Below are 16,968 nucleotides of genomic sequence, written 5' to 3'. Positions count from 1 at the left end.
CTACTACTACTACTGCATCTACTACTACTACTGCTGCATCTACTACTACTACTACATCTACTACTACTACTACTACATCTACATCTACTACTACTACTGCATCTACTACTACTACTGCATCTACTACTACTACATCTACTACTACTACTACTGCATCTACTACTACTACTACTGCATCTACTACTACTACTACTGCATCTACTACTACTACTACTGCATCTACTACTACTACTGCATCTACTACTACTACTACTACTGCATCTACTACTACTACTGCATCTACTACTACTACTACTACATCTACTACTACTACTACTACTACTGCATCTACTACTACTACTACTACATCTACTACTACTACTGCATCTACTACTACTACTGCATCTACTACTACTACTACTGCATCTACTACTACTGCATCTACTACTACTACTACATCTACTACTACTACTACATCTACTACTACTACTACTACTACTGCATCTACTACTACTACTACTACTACTGCATCTACTACTACTACTACTACTACATCTACTACTACTACTGCATCTACTACTACTACTGCATCTACTACTACTACTACTGCATCTACTACTACTACTACTACTGCATCTACTACTACTACTACTACTACATCTACTACTACTACTACTACTACTGCATCTACTACTACTACTACTACTACATCTACTACTACTACTACTACTACATCTACTACTACTACTACTACTACTGCATCTACTACTACTACTACTACTACTGCATCTACTACTACTACTACTACTACTGCATCTACTACTACTACTACTACTACATCTACTACTACTACTGCATCTACTACTACTACTGCATCTACTACTACTACTACTGCATCTACTACTACTACTACTACTGCATCTACTACTACTACTGCATCTACTACTACTACTACTGCATCTACTACTACTACTACATCTACTACTACTACTACTACTGCATCTACTACTACTACTACTACTACATCTACTACTACTACTGCATCTACTACTACTACTGCATCTACTACTACTACTACTGCATCTACTACTACTACTGCATCTACTACTACTGCATCTACTACTACTACTACTACTACTACTACTACATCTACTACTACTACTGCATCTACTACTACTACTACTGCATCTACTACTACTACTACTACTGCATCTACTACTACTACTGCATCTACTACTACTACTACTACTGCATCTACTACTACTACTGCTGCATCTACTACTACTACTACATCTACTACTACTACTACTACATCTACTACTACTACTACTACATCTACATCTACTACTACTACTGCATCTACTACTACTACTGCATCTACTACTACTACATCTACTACTACTACTACTGCATCTACTACTACTACATCTACTACTACTACTACTGCATCTACTACTACTACTACTGCATCTACTACTACTACTACTGCATCTACTACTACTACTACTGCATCTACTACTACTACTGCATCTACTACTACTACTACTACTGCATCTACTACTACTACTACTGCATCTACTACTACTACTACTACTGCATCTACTACTACAACTACTACTACTACTACTTAGACAGTGTGCAGAGGTAGATGGCAAGATGTAACATTAAAGAAGCAGCAGTGTCACACGCTCACACTTCAAACAGCCTGATTGGTAGGGGTCCCTAGAGACCCCCAATGATTTAATATTGATGACCTATCCTAATCATTGGCCATCCATGTATGATCAAAGTAAACTCACCTTTGAAAGGTGTTTCTGACAATAGGAAAACATAACGAAACTGCCACTCACTGAAATATTAAAGTTGCCACTTTTTGCCATTTTTATGGCAGCTCTGCCAACATTTTAAAATTTGGATGATTTCTTTTGATGCCGTTGAAACAATGTTTTTCTTCTTATTAGAAGTCAATGAAAACTGAAACATTTAGACCCCGATTCATCAAAGTAATTTCAACAGCATTCTGGCATAAATTGCTTTGAAAAGTTGGAAAATATTTGCGCAACTCTCAGTTGTGCAAAAATATTGGGGCTTTTCAGGCAAGTTTCTCTGAGCTAGGTCAAAATAAGGTGGAACAGGGTCATGGCAGGATGTGACGTCACAGCTTGTCTAATTCATGATGAGTGACTGAGTTTCTTACATTGGAAAAGTTACTCTAATCAGTGACTGGAGTAAAATGTCTGGTGTGATGCACGGAGGTGCACACCACGGGTTAGACACTCCTGATTCATATAAAAGCATGCATCTCTTAATAAATCAGGAGAGTCTGACTTCACCATGTCCCCTAATCAGGACTGGCGAGAAAATAGCCTGTGTTAATGAATCGGGCCCATAATCTGTGTATATTGATTCTTGGGAAACATCTGTATTGTACTGCATTATTTCTGATCCCTAAAGGAAACAACAGTCACATACAGAACTTACAGTTCCATAACATGGCACAATATGGTGTTCAACACATGTTATACCATGTAGAGCAGGGATGTCAAACGCAAACACACAGAGTACCAAAATAAAAAAACTTGGAAAAAGTCGAGGGTCAATCAGTATACAGTATAACGGGCCCCACATAGCTTTCCGTACAGTATACTGGGCCCCACATAGGCCTCCTTATAGTATTATGGGCCTCAAATTGCCTTCTATACAATATAATGGGCCCCCACAAAGTCCTCCATACAGAATAATGGCCCCAAATAGTGGTGGTGGTTCTGGTGTAAGGGGCCAAATATAATCACCCTGCAGGCCAGATTTGGCCCAGGGGCCAGAGTTTGACATGTATAATTTAGAGGATGTGGATAAAAGGAAGGGTTACATTTAATTTCTATTCCTGAGATAATTCAGCTGAAGCATCCCCCACCACTTACCGCAATACTAGCCTAAGTGTCAATTTCAGTGGAATTGTATTAGTAAAAGTGATTGCAATGCAATAAAATATAAAATATCTAGTCTTTAAGTAAACTGTCCGATTTGATGCCCTTATTAAACAGAGGCTCATTTTCAGGAGCAATGGATGAGCAGAGAACCCATGCATGCTTCATATAGCAACATGTCTATTCCTGGGAATGATACAAAGCCGGCAAACATTGTCTTCGTTCAATGAAAAGAAATTCCATTAGTAGAAACACATTTCCGTATGCACAAAGTGTAAACTCTATGTGACTGATGTGCAATTTAATTGAGTCTAACTACAGAAGTTTTCTGAAATAATGAAATAATTAACCCCGGAGTTTTTTTTTTTATAGTTACACAAATCTACATCAATGCCTGCATATCTATGACAAGATAACAGTCTTGCTATTCCTGAACACCAGATCTTATCTAATAAATCTCTTCACTTTGGCTTATTTTGCTGAGGTACACAGAAGATTAGTGAAATAGACACAGATCAAAACAAGAGCTGGAATAAGAAGAGTGGAGTTATTTCTATCCATGAGTAACATGCGCTCCTTAGCCTGGACCGACAGTGACATCTAAAGGAAATGGCAGCAAATTGCCGAAGAAACACGTTTCATACATTCAATGTAAATGTCAGGCTAAGAGTAGAAAAAGTAGAAAGCACACTGGCTGTGGTAGCCACACAAGCAGAATAACAATACAGCATATTACTTCTTCCTGGTAGAGCAATAGGCATCACGCACATGGCAATGCGATGTGTACAGGATCTGCACAGTGGCACACAGAGGCCTGGCGCCCATACAGGGGAGGACACAGCCTCTACACCATCCAATGCCACAATGTTTCTATTTGTAGTGCCACCTCTGTGTGAACTTGAAGGTATACATATATACAGTTCTGCCCCAAAGACCTTTCTAATTTGGAGTGTGCACCTAGATGTAATCTGCTTATGCAACATGAGCCCTAATGGAACCAGCCTCTTTCTCCAACGTGCTCATCATTAAAAAGGAAAAAAAAGAACAGTAAAGAATTCTGTTAACTTTTAGCATAACTTTTTATTTTTCCTTGACTGTATGAGCATAAATCCCTTTTTGTAAAGCGAAAGCTGTAGTTTTGCACCATAATAAATGATATTATATATAGTAACTAATACAATGTACATGATAGGAAAATGCACAGTGGTAAATATCAAAGCAACCATAAATAATTGCTATGTGAATGTGTTCACAAGTCAACAGAACATCAAATCTGGCCAGGATCTCCTGCCACTGTGATGGCTCATCTGACGAATCCTGGAATGGACTAAACACTGTTTGTTGAAAATTACACAAAGACTTTGTGGACTTTTAATTGGAATCCGCTGCTAGTCCGTCTCTGCTGGGAAGACGTTTGGTGACATTCTGCAGTAAATATGCACTTTTTCATCTTCATGACAACAGCTCATTAGCAGGGAGAACATATAATGGCAGCCACGAAGAATGGACACACACAAATGATGAAAAAGAACAAATGACTTCCTCTCATTCCTTACTGGGAAAGGTGTGCGGCCTCAGAATGACAAGCCAAGATGAAAGGTAAAAAGAAACATCAAGGCGGTACCTGTCGGTAACTTGACGTGAAGGCTCCTTGATAAGCCACAATTCCTGAAGAAATGAGGATATCCCCCGTGAGGTTAATGTAAAGCGTTCCAAGCTCAATCGCAGTTTGACTCCATCTTGTTTTTTCTCCACCTAATCCTCCAATTAATTGCTCTGCTCGATCCAGTTTTTTGCTGCACAGATCGACCTGATAATAACAGGATATAATTAATGTACATGGTGGTTGATCATTACCATATAAGAATGCCTTTACAGCTATTTTATGTTATTAAATTGTGCAATGCATAAATGTCGGAGCTGTAAAACTATCCCTATAATTGTTTACAGCAAACAGTTGTCATTGGTCCAATTTACTCTACAATTACTCTACATAGCTGTCAGGGGATGTGTGGCTGCGTAGAAACCCCTCAACTTGGAAATTCCAACACCAATAAGGAAAAGGCATGGAAGTATGGAAACCACAGGATCGATAGACATATTGATATGCAAATGATTAAAAAGTGGAAACAACATTTGCAAAACTTCTCGATTTATTCGGTAATGAGTGTAAGCGTCATGTGCAGAAATCCCTGCACTTACAACTGTTGGCTTCTATCAATGAGGTTATTAATGGTTGTCTGAGGAATGTTCTGCCTCTCTGAGTGTACTTCGGCAAATCATCAAGATCCGCTGCTGGCAGCTACCTTTGCAATTGCCGACAATGATGTCCCAGATAGGAGACAAGTCTGGAAACGATGCAGGCCATGGTCCACTTTTAGGCCACACAGGGTGTTCATATCAGCACAAGCAACATGCAGTCTAGCATTGTCATATTGAAAAACGGCTCCTTCATCTTAATTCAGAGTTTAATTAATTTGAGGAGATATATACTGATATGCAGTACCTTTTGAGGTTTTGTATACAGTAGTAAGAAAAAGTATTTGCCTCCTTCCTGATTTCTTATTCTTTTGCATGTTTGTCACACTTAAATGTTTCAGATCACAAAATAAATTTTAATATTTGACAAAGATAACACAAGCAAACACAAAATGCAGTTTTTAAATAAAGGTATTTATTATTAAGGGAAAAAGAAATCCAAACCTACAGGGCCCTGTGTGAAAAACTGATTGCCCCCCCACAACATAAATTAACTGTGCTTTATCACATCTTTGAGAAGCGGAGTGCAATTTCCCTAGCCACATACATGCCCGATTACTGCCAGACCTGTACTCAATCAAGAAATCACTTAAATAGGACCTGCCTGACAAAGTGAAGAAGACCAAAAGATTCTCAAAAGCTAGACATCATGCTGCAATCCAAAGAAATTCAGGAACTTATGAGAAACAAAGTAATTGAGATCTATCAGTCTGGAAAAGGTTATAAAGCCATTTGTAAAGCTTTGGGACTTCAGTGAACCACAGTGAGAGCCATTATCCACAAATGGCGAAAACATGGAACAATGGTGAATCTTCCAAGGAGTGGCTGGCCGACTAAAATTACCCCAAGAGCACAGTGACTAGTCATTTAAAAAGTCACAAAAGACCCCACAACAACATCCAAACAATTGCAGGCGTCACTTGCAAGTTAAGGTCAGTGTTCATGACTCCACCATAAAAAAGAGACTGGGCAAAAATGGAATGCCTGAGTTCCAAGACGAAAATCACTGCAGAGAAAAAAAGAACAAAGTCTTGTCTCAGTTTTGCCAGAAAACATCATGATGATCGCCAAGGCTTTTTAGGAGAATATTGTGGACTGACGAGACAAAAGTTGAACTTTTTGGAAGGTGTATGTCCCATTATTCATCTGGTGTAGAAGTAACACAGCATTTCAGAAAAGGAACAGCATACCAACAGTAAAATAAGGTGGTGGTAGTGTGATGGTCTGGATCTGTTTTGCTGCTTCAGGACCTGGAAGATTTGCTGTGATAAATGAAAACATGAATTCTGTGGTCTAACAAAAAATCCTGAAGGAGAATGCCCGGCCATCTGTTTGTGACCTCAAGCTGAAGCACACTTGGGTTGTGCAGCAGGACAATGATCCAAACACACCAGCAAGTCCACCTCTGAATGGCTTAAGAAAAATAAAATGAAGACTTTGGAGTGGCCTCCTCAAAGTCATGACCTTAATCCGATTGAGATGCTGTGGCACGACCTTAAAAAGGCGGTTCATGCTCGGAAACCCTCCAATGTGGCTGAATTACAATAATTTTGCAAAGACGAGTAGGTCAAAATTCCTCCAGTGTGTTGTAAAAGACTCATTGCCAGTTATTGCAAATGCTTGATTACAGTTGTTGCTGCTAAGGGTGGGCCAACAAGTTATTAGGTTTAGAGGGCAATCACTTTTTCACAGAAGGCCCTGTAGGTTTGGATTTCTTTTTCCCTTAATAATAAAGACCTTCATTTTAAAAACAGCATTTTGTGTTTACTTGTGTTATCTTTGTCTAATATTTAAATTTGTTTTGTGATCTGAAACATTTAAGTGTGACAGACATGCAAAATAAGAAGAAATCAGGAAGGGGGCAAACATTTTCACACCACTGTATATCTGAGTTTCATACTATTATTAGTCTTGTAAGTCTTGTGCTTTATTGCGTACATGTCACTTTTTCGGTTTATATGACATCCAGTATATCCCTTTCAAATTTGGCCCTCAAAAAGTCACATATGGAAGCATATTAGCGGAGTCTTTCACAGTTAGTTTTCTTTTGTGTCCATGTATTTTTTGTGGACTATCTACGTAATGTTTGTTTTGATTTTTTGCTTTGTTATTTTTTTTTCTTTTCTGTATTCCATTTCACTTTCACTATAGTAATATACATTATTAAAATGCATTTAATTGCCACTTTTTTTGTTATGTTTTTATCATTTTGTTTATATTTTTTTATATCTGTATTTATATAGATTTTGTTTACTTTATGTAACCATTGATTATTACAATTACACTGATTTACATATCCAATCTTGTTTCACTTTTTCTACCACTCCCACCACATATCCATTTCAGCCTATTCACACTGCATTAGTACAGTCACATTCCTTGCTCTCTAATTCGGTTTATTATTTATCTGGTTTTCTGTTCTGTTCTTAGCGGCAGAGCTGCTATGTGACATCCAAGCATGGTGTTGGAACTGACTTGCCATTCTCGTCTACATTTATCCTTTATACAGTCTGCTTATTCTCTTACTCTCGCGTGATTCTGCATGTATTTTGTAATCACATGATATGTGTATTCCCGATGCACACACCTCTAGATTGCTTACGCACCTGTGCCTTCCTTCTGCTCCATTGCGCTTGCACTGACAGTTTGTACACACTCGCTTTGATTTTCGCGTATGTAAGTTCACCTGTGTGACATAATGTGACATGTACCTCTCCTATCAGTCTAAACCTATATAATAATTATCTTTTGACTTCAATGATCAGTCACCCCTGAAGAAGCCATGCGTGAAGCACTTGTTGTAGCATCGGCGTCTCTGCCTCCTTACCGCCGCGGTCCTGCTCCGGCGTCTTCTGGCCTCCCTGCAGCTGCTGCTAGTGCACGCAGCTTCCCTGGCCCTGTGCATAGGACACGCGCGCGCTCCCGCCCTCTTAAAGGGGCCGCGCGCCGTCTTAAAAAGTCCCCAGCCAATGGCCGGAGGACTTCCCCTATAAAAGGCACCTCCTCCAATATGGAGGTGCCCGTGCAAGGTTGTAGTTTTGTGTTTGATACTCTGCATCAGCCCTCAGGTCCCTCTGCTAGCCTGACTACTAGTCCAGCCCGCCAGCCTGACTTCAAGTCAACTCCGTCTGCTTGTCTACTCTCCAGTCCGCCAGTCTGCCTATGGGCTCTGTCCGCCTGCTTACCGGGAAGCCCCTGCCAGTCACTTGCCTTGCCTGCCTGACAGCCTACCTAGAGGCTCCCGCCTGTCACTTGCTGTGACCACCTGACAGCCTACCTAGAGGCTCCTGCTTGTAACTTGCCTTGCCTGCCTGACAGCCTACCTAGAGGCTCCTGCTCGTTACTTGCCTTGCCTGCCTGACAGCCTACCTAGAGGCTCCCGCCTGTTACCTGCCGTGCCTACCTGTCAGCCTACCTGGAGGCTCCTGCTTGTTCCTGCCGTGTATGCCAGTCCGTCTGTCCGGACCACCCGTCAGCCTGCTTGCCGTGCTCATCTGCTGTACCGGTCAGTCCTTGCCATCTGACCTGTGGGAGTCACCTGCTCTCTTACAAGGTCGTCCCCAGAGTAGCACCTGGTCCCTCTGCTCGGTCCCTCCCTGGTCACGGAGTCGATTGAGCCGCCGTAAGACCTTGGTCGGTCCGAGTTGATACCTAGTTACGCCCGTCTGGGTCCCTCCTTGCACCGCAGCACAGAGGTTCCACCACCCGGATCCATAACACTTGTTGGGTTTGGTGGGTGAAACATGTCTAATTACTAGGGCATTTGCTACTTTTATTACTAATATGTCCCAGGACTCTCGCTCTATTTAGGCTTCTTCACTCTTCTTCTATTTGGTACTTACATTTTTAAATATATTTTTATTTTTACCCCCATAATATATTTGATCTATATGTATTGCACTTTATCTTGTGAGTCTGTGGCTTTGTGGAATAAGTATTTTGTCTGTCTGGTTTTTATTTTTTTTAATGAATCATGTTATTAATAAAGTTAATTATAAATATTGTTACGGTCAGTGCCGCACATTATTATATATTAGTGGTAATTAATTTTAATAGTCGTGTATACAGCTGGCACCGCCTTGCAGTTTTGAGGAGTCACAGAAATATAGCAACTGTGAGATTGAAGAAGGAATCCATGTTTCTTGTCCCACAAACATTGGCCATAATTACTGACTATAAGACTTACTGCTTTTTAGGACACATCCAGGTTTAGGTAAGAAAAGAAAAGGAAAAAACAACATCTAATTCAGATTAGTAGATAAACACATTTTCTTCTGCTAATTAACAAAGCCTTAGGACTGTTTGATAGAGGCTCCCAAAATGTGTTTTAAGACCATATTAAAATCTGAATTACAGCCAAATTAAAATGTTTAAAATATAATAAATTTATATTCCTGTATGAAATAATACAAACCAGAAAAATACCATTAATGTCAAAAATATCCAAACTAGCTGTTAGGAAAACACAAACCCCTGACACAGATAAATATTCCATTTTATTGCAGCTCATCAATCCTTCTGTACAAAGGCATATAATTGATGCCAACAAATTTGTGAGCTTCAGCCCCCAGAAAATAATTTATGTGGTGCTGTCAACACATTATACTGTGCTTAGTATGAGATGTAAAATGCTAATCACGTTTTACACGAAGGCCAGAAATGATGATTTAGAACAGACAGAGTTATTATATCATCATCCCAGAACAGTTCATATCTGAAAGCCTAACTATATTAAGGAAAGCAGTCACCTTACATTATCTCAGTGCCCGTTACTTTGTTTCTACTGCCAGTTTTAGAGATTTACAAAACAAATCTGAAATGATGTCAGGTAAACTCAAATATTACATGGTGACCCTGGTAAACAAATTCTATCAGTTTTAAGCCACAAAAGCTTTTCTGCAAAGAACAAAGTGTGTGGACAACATTTTTCAGCTAATAATATTTGCTTTCATCAAATAATTATAGGTCACACAGTGTACTTTACATTAGAATAAAAATTAAAATGAGATAGTATCTGTCTTTCTTATCTTTATAGGCGATGTTCAGCTCTGAACACCAGTCAGCAGTTTGTACACATATTGCGTTACCTATGATCCTGAATTAAATGGGTTGCTTCCCTTTCAGTAAATGAATGTCCCGGGGGCTAATTATTATAAAAAAACAACCCCCTCACCATACACACCTTCCCCAGGTCCATGGGCAAGCGTCCGATGCGGCTCCCAGTGTGTGGCATTGGCTGCGGAGGTGAGATCACATTGACAGCGCAGCAGCCAATCAGTAAGCTCAGTGGCTCAGCAAGTGTAGACACATTGCCCCAAGCTCGCCAGGGATCCCAGGGAAAGTGAGTGCAGCACGTATTGTTTCCTAATAATATCTGCAGCCTTGAACATTCATTTACTGAAAGGGAACAACCCCTTTTAACCCAGAATTAACAGTTATCATGGTTGTTATGGAAAACCGTGCAAAAAAACACCTCCAGTACCATTTAAAGGGAATCTGTCAGCAGGTTTTTGCTACCTCATCTGAGAGCAGCATAATGTAGGAAAAGAGACCCAGCATCCAATGATGTGTCACTTAGATTACTGGGTGCAGCACTTATGACACAATCAGAGCTTTTATATACAGCATGAAGTAGAGCTGAGAAAGCTGCCCTCGCCCACACCACAGCTAACCCCGCCCACACCACAGCTCTCTATGTACATTGTCTAGCAACAGTGAGCTGCTTATCACAGGAGGGGCGGAGTCAGTTCAGCAGGTGGTCGATTGCATGAGCTGAAGTCCAGACCGTGATAGTCTCCTGCTGATAAAACCTTCATTGTAAGTAAACATCTGTTTCAGCCCCCATCTCCTGCTGTCTTCAGATTACATAGGAGAAACCTGCTGACAGATTCCTTTTAACTCCTTCTTTTACCACAGCCATTTTTTGTTTTTGTGTTTTCATATTTCCTCCCTTTCCTCCAAGAGCTATAACTTATTTATTTTTTCATCGGCAAAGGCACATGAGGGTTGGTGGTTTGTGGGGCGAGTTGTCGTTTTGAATGACACCATTCATGTTATCATACTGCATACTGGAAAATGTAAAAAAAAATCCAAGTGCAGCCAAATGGTGAAAAAAAATGTAATTCCACCATTTTTGTGTTTTTTTCAGTGTTCTTTGTGCAGTAAAAAAAAATCACCTGACAACATTTTGTTCCATTTGACACCTGGAACTTTATTAATTTATTTTTCTGTCAACTTAGCTTGATTTTTGCATAATTTTAATAGTAATTTTTATTGCTATTGCTTTTTTATTGTAATTTTTAGAGAGGTGTGGCGATGGAAAACTGTATTTCTGCAGTTGTGATTTTTCTTCTCCTTACAATATTTATTGTTATTGGTCAGATTGGACTTTTATAGATGTGGTGATACCAAACTAGGAAAAGGATGGGGGGTTGGTTCGAAATTACATATTTTTTTCTATTTCTTTTACATTTTTTTTTCCATCCCACATCATAGAATAAACACCGACTCATAGATATATACAGTTGTGCTCAAAAGTTTACATACCCCGGCAGAATATTTCCTTTCTTGGCCTTATTTTAGAGAATATGAATGATAACAAAAAAACTTTTTCTCCACTCATGGTTATTGGTTGGGTGAAGCCATTTATTGTCAAACTACTGTGTTTTCTCTTTTTAAATCTTAATGACAACCAAAAACATCCAAATGATCCTGATCAAAAGTTCACACACCCTGGTGATTTTGGCCTGATATCATGCACAGAATTTGACACAAATGGGTTTGAATGGCTACTAAAGGTAACATCCTCACCTGTGACCTGTTTGCTTGTAATCAGTGTGTGTGCATAAAAGCTGAGTGAGTTTCTGGGATACAGACAGACTCTTGCATCTTTCATCCAGCCACTGACGTTTCTGGATACTGAGTGATGGGGAAAGCAAAGGAATTATCAACGGATCTACAGGAAAAGTTAGTTGAACTGTATAACACAGGAAAGGGATACAAAAAGATATCAAAGGAATTGATAATGCCAGTCAGCAGCGTTCAAACTGTGACCAAACCATGGTCAGGTAGACCAACAAAGATTTTGGCCACAACTGCCAGGAAAATTGTTCAGGATGCAAAGAAAAACCCACAAATAACATCAGCTGAAATTCAGGACTCTGAAAACTAGTGGTGTGGCTGTTTCAAGATGCACAATAAGGAGGCACTTGAAGAAAAATGGGCTGCATGGTCAAGTCGCCAGAAGAAAGCCATAACTGCGCAAATGCCACAAAGTATCTCGCCTACAATACGCCAAACAGCACAGAGACAAGCCTCAAAGCTTCTGGAACAAGGTAATTTGGAGTGATGAGAACAAAATTGAACTTTTTGGCAACAACCATAAACATTACATTTGGAGAGAGGTCAACAAGGCCTATGACGAAAGGAACACCATTCCTACAGTAAAGCACGGAGGTGGATCGCTGATGTTTTGGGGATGTGTGAGCTACAAAGGAACAGGAAACTTGGTAATAGTTGAAGGAAAGATGAATGCAGAATGTTCAGCCATCAGCCTTCCTGCAATACACATCATGCAGCTTCGTCATTCCTTGACAAAGAATCCCGGTATCGGCCACCTGATGAACCTAATGATGGGGAAATGCGTTGAGGCATACTTTGAATGAAAGATAAGTCTATCAATTTACCTTTATCTATCTGTATAGTTTTTACCACTTGTATACTAGGAATATCTATGTATTAGACTAGGCAGTCACCTCTATATATCATGTTTAGTTCACCCCGTAGAGTGTAACAGGGACAGGTAGGGACAGCCACCGATGAGCAGGGGAGCCAAAGCGTTATTAGGGTGCCAACCTCTGCATCAGGCAGGATCAGATTAGAGGCATATTAGGGTTATATAAGTCCTTGCTAATCTTTGAGCAATTTTCCTCCTTAGGGAGATGTGCCATTATTAAATCTCTGACAATTATAGAAATATTCTGTTTCTTAATATACACGGGCATAGGTGTGTTTTAAATAGTATAAAATTAAAGTATTGTTTTTAGAGGGTATATATGTTTACTTAACTACAAACCTTCTTGGTATAATTTACATGTTAAAAGAATGCAGCACGTTATCAGCAAATACTGGAGGCAAATTTGCACTCATCAGCCCAGAAGCAGCGCATAGGACATACTTGGACGTTCCAACATGACAACGATCCAAAACACAAGGCCAAGTCGACCTGTCATTGGCTACAGCAGAACAAAGTGAAGGTTCCGGAGTGGCCATCTCAGTCTCCTGACCTCAATACCATTGAGCCACTCTGGGGAGATCTCAAGCGCGCAGTTCATGCTAGACAGCCCAGGAATTTACAGGAACTGGAGGCTTTTTGCCAAGAAGAATGGGCAGCTTTACCTTCTGAGAAAATATAGAACCTCATCCACAACTACCACAGAAGACTTCAAGCTGTCATTGATGTTAGAGGAGGCAATACATGGTATTAAGAACTGGGGTATGTATCAGGGTCATTTGGATGTTTTTGGTTGTCATTAAGATTTAAAAAGAGAAAACACAGTAGTTTGACAATAAATGGCTTCACCCAACCAATAACCATGAGTGGAGAAAAAGTTTTTCGTTATCATTGATATTCTCAGAAACAAGGCCAAGAAAGGAAAAATTCTGCCTGGGTATGTAAACTTTTGAGCACAACTGTAGATAGGGGCTAGATTAAGTTAACAACCAAAGACAAAAGTATTAGACCCCTAAAAATAAACTTTTCTTAGTACCTTTAAAAGCATACAGGAGTATTCATTCTAAAAACACATATAGCAGACAAGTATACTATAGGGTATATACAATAAAGAAGGTTTCTTCTCATTCAGTAAAAAGGTTTCTCTTCGTTCAGCCAGGAGAGAGTACAGACAAACCTATCAATTCCCTAGTTGTCCCTTCTTTCTGTCCCTTCCTGGCAGCGGAGGTTGGCAACCTAATTTGCACTGTGTGGCGCCCCCGCACAATGTCGGTATCCCTTATAACCATAATATATCCTATCCTGATTCATAGACCACATACACATAGTGAGAAAGATAGAAAAAATTACACATATGTTTATCAAAGTACCATTATGCATGCTGGACATTAATAGTGTATATCCAAATTCTGCTTAAATACTCAATTTTGTAAGAGTGTACACCCCACAAATAGGAAATGTCTGGGACATGGAAATATCACAGACACAGGTAATCACCAAGGGAAATGAAAAGCACTTGCCCTTCAACAATAAACAGGGTGTACTTTCCAAAGTCCAGAATGTCACTATTCATTAATCTGATCCAAAATGGAAAAGAACAGAACAGAATCTCACTGGTCAAATCACCAGGAGAAGATATAAACATGTATACAGCCCTGATCAACAACAGTTACTCAGAGCCCAGCAGCTGTTCATCTGAATGCAATTACAGCAGGAACACCATCAATATGGTATCATTGAAGTAGAAAGATGACACTTATCATTTGTAGCCCCTCATTAGTTGTCCCGACACGTTTCCCCCTGCATCATCCAAGGTTCATCAGGGGATCGATGGGAGACATCAATCTCTCTCCATGTGTCAAGGTAATGCTGTGTGCAGAGTTCAAGAACCACCCATGTATAGCAGATAGACATTAAAATCAAATCCCTTTCAGGTGGGAGCTAGATGGAGGTCACTCACCCCCATATTTGTGACGCCCTCTTCATTTTCGTAAGTATAGTGTGCCCACTGAATGCATTTAAAGAACGCGCCAAGTTTGCCCCACGGCCGGACGTGAGGTCAGACGAGCGCATAGTGGACCGCACTACCATATCCGGTGACCGGAAGTGACACCGGCGGCCATTTTTTTCCACCGCGGCCGGAAGTAGGGTCAATGGAATGCACGGGGATGGCGTCAGTGGAACGCACCAGTCAAGGGCGAATGGAGATAATGTCTACCCCACATCTCACATGCCATTACCACAGGGTGGGGATAAAGTATGTGAAGTACTCACATGGCCACACCCAGAGGAAAGTGGATTATTTTAAACCAAAGGGGCGCATCATATGCAACACATCCTTCCATTGAGAAGGGGCATGTATGTAATATTTGCAGATTATCTCTTCTTCATATCACCCATTTGTTTGCTACAAGAACAGATAGTAAGTCCAATAAAGTTACATATTATAGGGGGAATCATAGGAAACCGCACCAGCAAAGAAAGAAATGTGTCAGCACGCTATTGTGCTACTTCTATCTCATACTTGTATACTAGAGATTATACACCCCAAAATATTGAAAGTAAATAGGAGAAAAGATAGAAAAATAGTCCAACAAATCAATAGTCATAAAAGGTCTCTGTAATAGGTTACATAAATCAAAAAGATGGTAGCTGCCAACCATGCAATAAGGCTGATCCTATATGACTCTAATATTCTCATTAATGTATGTACTCAGATGAAGCTCAGCTGCTCGTTTAGCCCCTTCGGACTCACTGATTCCATCCAGTAGATCCAATGGGTTTTCCGTTGTAATATTCTTTTGTTCCAGTCCCGTTTCTGATTGATGGTTGGATGACCTCAATCACAGGAAACTAAATGCATGCAGCATCCCCTCCATGTTTTGCATTTATTTGTCGGACGAGTGGTGTATCTCTGCCATGTCTCTCATCCCAAGGTGTTCGCTGATGCATAAGCATAGTTCACATTTAGTTTTTCCTATATAGTACACTAGGCACGTACGTGTGCAGAAATAGACCGCCCCTGAAGTCCTGCAGTTGGCAAAGTTTTTCATAGTATATACTCGATTGGTTAGATCACTCCTGAAGTTTTTGATGGTGCAATGTACTGGCAGAATGAACAGTGACCACACTTGAATGTACCCAGAGACCTATTCTGTAGCCACATGCCCTCCTTTTTAGTTTGGGAGAAGTGGCTATGAACTACAAGATCCTTAATCGACCTGCCCCTCCTGTATGTAACCCAGGGTTTCTGTGGGAACAAGTCCGATATATCCGGGTAAGCCCTGAGGATCCCCCAATTGTTATGATCTGCAAACAAGAACTAAGGAAAGAAGGGGAAAGCTTTCCCTACAGTAAGACTAGGCTGAATCCCTACGATGTAACGGGCAGCCTGTTCCTAGCGAACAGACCCGCCTTAGTCCTAGGCTAGTCTGAACGAAGACCTATAAAATAAAGGGAAGGGGTCCATAAAAGAACTAATGACTGGAACAAAAATGGGACACCTCCTGAACATAGAAAGTTGTTGCAGAAAACAAAAGATAAACTGAGAAAAAGGTACTATAGGTCCCAAAGGACCAAGCAAACAGAGATATAGGCACCGAAGCACCTGGCTAGCAAAACAGTCAAACAACACTCAAGTCCAGCACAGCCAAAAAGGCGGAGCTGGAATATAAAGGCAGAGGGTCACGTGACCGCAAAACACAAGATGGAAAAAACAAACAGGAGGGTTCTAACACCAATATTTTCTAAGGGCCTCCATGACTCTGTGCGACTGATCGTCATATGTTCCTATTAGTCTTGTTATGGGCTCAGAGTCGGGTTTAGTATTTGAGGTCAGTAAAGATGATCTATCTGTCCCTTTGGCGTGTTGAAAAGCAGCCTCAATAATCCCATCAGGGTTACCCCCTGTCCCAAAATCTCTTTTTTAGATTCACTGATTCAGTTTGAAACGCTTTCCACATGGAGCAGTTCCTCCGGGTCCTGAGGAACTGCCCCTTGGGAATTCCTCTCTTTAGTTGGGGCGGCTGACAGCTCTCCCATTTTAGGAGGCAATTGGTGGCCGTCGGTTTC

General features: G+C 40.4%; 1 protein-coding gene across 1 annotated transcript in view; it reads right to left on the bottom strand.

Annotated features, from left to right (window-relative positions):
* DNAH7 (dynein axonemal heavy chain 7) overlaps positions 1-16,968 on the bottom strand; it is a 505,238-nt gene that overhangs the window by 152,683 nt on the left and 335,587 nt on the right. Inside the window, exon 45 of the mRNA XM_073647873.1 lies at positions 4,531-4,716. Coding sequence (XP_073503974.1) covers positions 4,531-4,716 — 186 coding nt within the window. The remainder of the gene's footprint in view (positions 1-4,530; positions 4,717-16,968) is intronic.

The sequence above is a fragment of the Phyllobates terribilis genome, unplaced genomic scaffold (assembly GCF_046119375.1).
Source record: "Phyllobates terribilis strain yellow unplaced genomic scaffold, ASM4611937v1 Scaffold_9__5_contigs__length_417890890, whole genome shotgun sequence".
Classification (NCBI taxonomy): Eukaryota; Metazoa; Chordata; class Amphibia; order Anura; family Dendrobatidae; genus Phyllobates; species Phyllobates terribilis.
The sequence above is the reverse complement of the archived record's forward strand: the minus strand, read 5'-3'. Positions and strand labels throughout refer to the sequence as shown.